Below are 4,615 nucleotides of genomic sequence, written 5' to 3' on the forward strand. Positions count from 1 at the left end.
ACAGTGCACGGAAAGTCTAGCAAGTTAAAATCAAATATAATGAAAGACTTGCTGCAAACCAACATGCTATTAGGGTATATGCCTTTTTGTTGATGTCCTGGACATAGTCTTCCATCTGAGGTATCTATCTATGGTGTGTCTTAAGTATTAACGGTTTTGGAGATTCTAAGACGATTGTCGTTAACAGCGATGGAAGTAAGTGTGAATTACTGTGAAATCTGGAGCGTTTCTTAGGAGCCAGAATTACTATAGTTTCGGTTTTAGCAGCATTGGATTTCAGTCGACGTTTATTGCACCACAGAACAAACGTGTGTATTATTTGTTGTAAGGCTTTGTTTACTTAGTGAATAATACGGCCAATTGCAAGAAAAGCTGTATCATCAGCGTATGGATATAACAATAGTTTGTGGGGGAAGAGGCATGTCAACAACATAAAGTAGATATAAAAAGGGTGAAAGTAAAGAGCCTTAGATATGCCTGAGTGCATAAATATTGTTTGATATGACTGTTGATTAATGTATTCGTAAGTTCGGTGGCCAAACAAGAAATTGTAAACAAAACGGATATATGCGATTAGAAGGCAAGAATGTAGCAGTTTTGAAAGCAAACCGTAACGCTACACGTCAAAAAATGCCTTCTCTAAATTAAAGAGTACCAGACAGGATGGCTCGGTGGTATTATACTGCTTATGGATGCAGTTGAGGAGACGCAGAAGCTGATCGTTGATGCTAATTTGTGGGCGGGAGCCTGCTTGATGGTGTGGTAAAGATGGTAATGAGAAAGATGAACATAAAGTCATTTGACGTTATTTTTTTCCTAAAATTTTGGTGAAGATTCTGTTGAGCTGTATTGGACGGTATTCTTGATTTTTAAAAAAAACAAGAGAAATTTGGATGATTTCTAAGATTGAGCAGTATTGGTGGACTTTGTCTTACATGTCGATAGATGTTATTGATTTCAGGGTCATTATAACATTTCTGATAGATGACATTAGTCATTTGCGTGGTAGAAATGAAGGTAGTGAGTGCTTTGTGAGTAGATATGTTGGGTTGAAGATGAATATGTGGTGAATTGAAGTTGAAATGGTCTACAGGATGATAATTAAAATACTAAGTGAATGATAGAGGTATGAAAATCTCCTATAATTTGGAAGCAAAGGTTTTAGCTTCTTCTTGGTCTCTGTGCAATTCCTGATCGTGATGTAAGAGAGGATAAAAGGTTTGGGTAAATTTGCCAGCTAATACGTTGAAACGCATCTAATATTGCGAAGGGTATGATATGGCAGAAATTGTGTATCAAATTTTAATCCATTGTCGTAATTTATATATTTTAAGATAATTAAACACTGTTCGGTGGAGGGCCCTATGATGCTAAAGAGCTTCGTGGTTGCCAGTGCAAACATATTCTGTATAGATTTGACGTGAGTGTTTAACTAGACGAAAGTATCGCGGAGGAATTTTAGGATGATGAGGTGACATATATGCGGTTTGAGAGATGAACTGCTCAATTGCGAGTTGAATGATTGGTGGTAAAGATTAGAGTGGATTAACTCTTAGAATACCAAGCTTACAATGTTAGGTAAAGTGAGTTATTTTGACCCATTCCTGCCTCTTGTAAAAAATATATATGGAGTTTCATTCAGGGAGTTAAAATTTTTAACGTACAATGAAAAGGGCAATGTACCTAATCGTTCTTTATATTACAGTACATTTTATACGCAGTATACACTGTCAGTGGCGGCTCGTGATTCTTTCAAACAATACTTGAATTATAGTACGGTAACATTATAAATTTATACATAGAAATACGCTGTCTTTGTTAGGAATAAATTCTGTCACACATTGTATTTTGATTACACCTGACAGTCCTTGCAGAGCGGTTTGCTGGTGCAGTGCGCTTTGAAAGCAAGCATGTGACAGATTACATACTTTTGAGGAGTAAAGAATCACGTAGCTTGCGGAATGGTTAATGGAGGAATACCTAAAACATTAGCCCACTACCTCTCTTTGATATTGTAGTATTTCTTTATAAAACATCATCTGGGCCAAATTGATCCAGTCTTGGTATTCGAAGGGTTAAATTCATTTTCAGTAAAAGGAGGATAGGTCGCTGACATTGTATGAGTTTAGTAAGTTTAGTAGCGATCTACATTCCAGAGGATCTAGAATGTAGATGAAAAATCTGTGGGCGGGAGATCATGTGATCACTATGTCAGGAGTAGTGTTAGATCAGGAACGGATTGGTTTTGGTAATGGGTGAATGAAGCCTGTAGTGGAGGCAGTGATACAATTGTTAAAAGCAATTTCTCTTGGTCTGAGCGGCTATGGATGTTAATATTGGAAGAGATCAGGTAATGTCGGAAATTATTAGAAATATATTGGAATGGGAGGGGAATAGGACGACCTGGTAGAACATACATGAATGTCATTGTGACACATAATGATTTCTAATAAATAGTTGTGATTAGATGCTCTGGAATATTAGATGGAGAGTCAATACTATACCATGTGTATACCAGTTGAAAAGTTACATTAGTGATAGTTTATTGATATTTACTGGGGATATAGTTATGAAGAGGCTTGAAGTGTGGGAAGAGGAATTTAATATGAAAGTGAAGAAAATATTAATGGAAAAGGGAAGGCGGTTAGGGTGGAAGTCAAATCAGGGGGAGGACATTGACAAAAATGTGGTAGTAATAGGTGGTGTGACGTTGCCGGATGATGAGAAGAAAGTGTTAAGTTTAGGCTATAAGTTTAAAGTGAAAGAACAAAGATTGGACGCAGAAGAGGTTATATACTCGGTAGAGCAAGCCATAGTTCAAGTTCAGGACAAGGAGATAAGGGATAAGATAAGGAGAAAGGCTAAGGTGATTGTGGAAAGGAACATAAAGAAGCCAAAGGGGAACCTTTCAAAACACGAGTACAGTGTGTTGAAGGATATAAAGAAGCGAAAAGACATATGTGTGCAACAAGTGGACAAAGGAGGTGCCAATTTGGTGATGGAAAAACAATGATACAAAGAAACATTGAATGGTATCTGTGATGATACTTACGAGGTGATAGGTGAAAGATCTATGTGTGAGGAAATTAAAGAAAAAGTTTATTATCACTAACAAAAGCAGGTTTTGAAAGAGGTCTTAATAAAGAAGGTAGGATACCGGTAATGAAAGGTTTTCCAAAAGTACATAAGGAGGAGGTAAAACTGAGACCAGTATTAGATTGCCGAGGAAATATATTTGAACCATTGGAGGAGGAGTTAAAGAAGGTTGTGGAAATGTTAAGGAGGCAACAAGACTGTAGCAGTGGGAAAAACTCAATTGAGTTAAGAAGAAGGTTGGAGGAAGTAGGAAAGAGCAAAGCTAAAACAATCATTTTCAGTGTCGATGTGAAGGCTATGTTTCCAAGTCTAAGAAGAAACAACGTTGTTAAAGTCATCACTGAATTGATGAAGGATAGTAAGATCAATGGTTGGAGTGGAGAAGGACTGAAGGAGGCCCTGAAGACTATGTGGAATAACAGTTATTGTGTTATAGGTGATAATTTAATGAAAATCAAGGAAGGACTAAGCATAGGTTCCAGGTTGAGTCCAGTGCTAGCAGAAATTACTATGAACGACTGGGAGAAGAAAGTAAGGATAAAAGGAAGTGACAGATTAGTGTTTTTTGCTAGATATATGAACGATTGCTTGGGGATTCGGAAAGGAACTGTGAGGCAATTGGAAAAGTTTGTAAAGAAATTGAGGATATAGAGAAAGGCATACAACTGGAGCTAGAGGTAGAAAAGGAAGAGGCTATAGTTTTCCTGCATATGAGAATAAGGAGGAAACAGGGAGTGATATACACAGAATGGTATCAAAAAAGTTGCGCGTCGAGAAACTATTGCCACGCCCGAACTGATGTAGATTACTCGACCAACAGGAATTTCATCATTAACATTTAGAATAGAATTAAGCAAATAACCAGTGAAAGAGACAAGGCGGAACAGAGTATACAGTCATTCCATAAGCAGGTGGAGAGTAATGGATACGATAGAAAGAGGCTAAAATACAGAAGGAGATGGGAGAAGATACACTAAGAAAAAGAAATAAGCCGAGAAGGAGAGCAAAGTGAAGGAGGAATAGAAGAAAGAAGAAAAATGTGGTGGGGGATAGAAAGTTTGGGAGAAGAAACAGAAATCATTAAAAAAATGCTTAAGAAGATGGGGGCATCTCAACTTACAGAAAAGGGAGCAAGAGGCTTCTGGATGTAATGAGGGAAAAAAGAAGGAAGAAGACAGAAGAAGAACAAGGGGTAATGATGGAGAAAAAAAGGATTGATTTTTAAAATTCAGTGCGGTGAGTGTGATATGTGTTATATTGGGGAAGCTGGAAAGAGACTAAGAGAGCGTATAAGACAACATAAGGATGACGCTAGGCTAGAAAGGAACAAAAATGCGGTCTACAAACACGTAAGGGACACGAGACATTCAGTTAATTAAAATGAAGTAAAAATTTTAGGCCAGGAAGAAAGAGGCATAGTTAGGAAATGGAAGGAGGCACGGTTTATAGAAATGGAGGGTAATAAAGCTATGAACTGGAACTCAGGACTGATCATCGACCAACAGTGGAATAGGTTTTT

The 4,615-nt window shown here is 37.5% G+C and overlaps 1 protein-coding gene across 1 annotated transcript; it reads left to right on the top strand.

The window, feature by feature from the left end:
* Positions 1–3,162: 3,162 nt before the first annotated feature.
* Positions 3,163–3,747, top strand: LOC145675372 (uncharacterized). The gene has a single exon (XM_081745773.1). The coding sequence runs from the start codon at positions 3,163–3,165 to the stop codon at positions 3,745–3,747; it is 585 nt and encodes a 194-aa protein (XP_081601899.1).
* Positions 3,748–4,615: the final 868 nt, after the last annotated feature.

The sequence above is a fragment of the Thermobia domestica genome, chromosome 18, assembly GCF_964235325.1.
Source record: "Thermobia domestica chromosome 18, izTheDome1.hap1.1, whole genome shotgun sequence".
NCBI lineage: Eukaryota > Metazoa > Arthropoda > Insecta > Zygentoma > Lepismatidae > Thermobia > Thermobia domestica.

Coding starts and splice junctions, on each gene's coding strand:
- LOC145675372 (XM_081745773.1), top strand. CDS start 3,163: ATGAAAGGTTTTCCAAAAGTACATAAGGAGGAGGTAAAACTGAGACCA.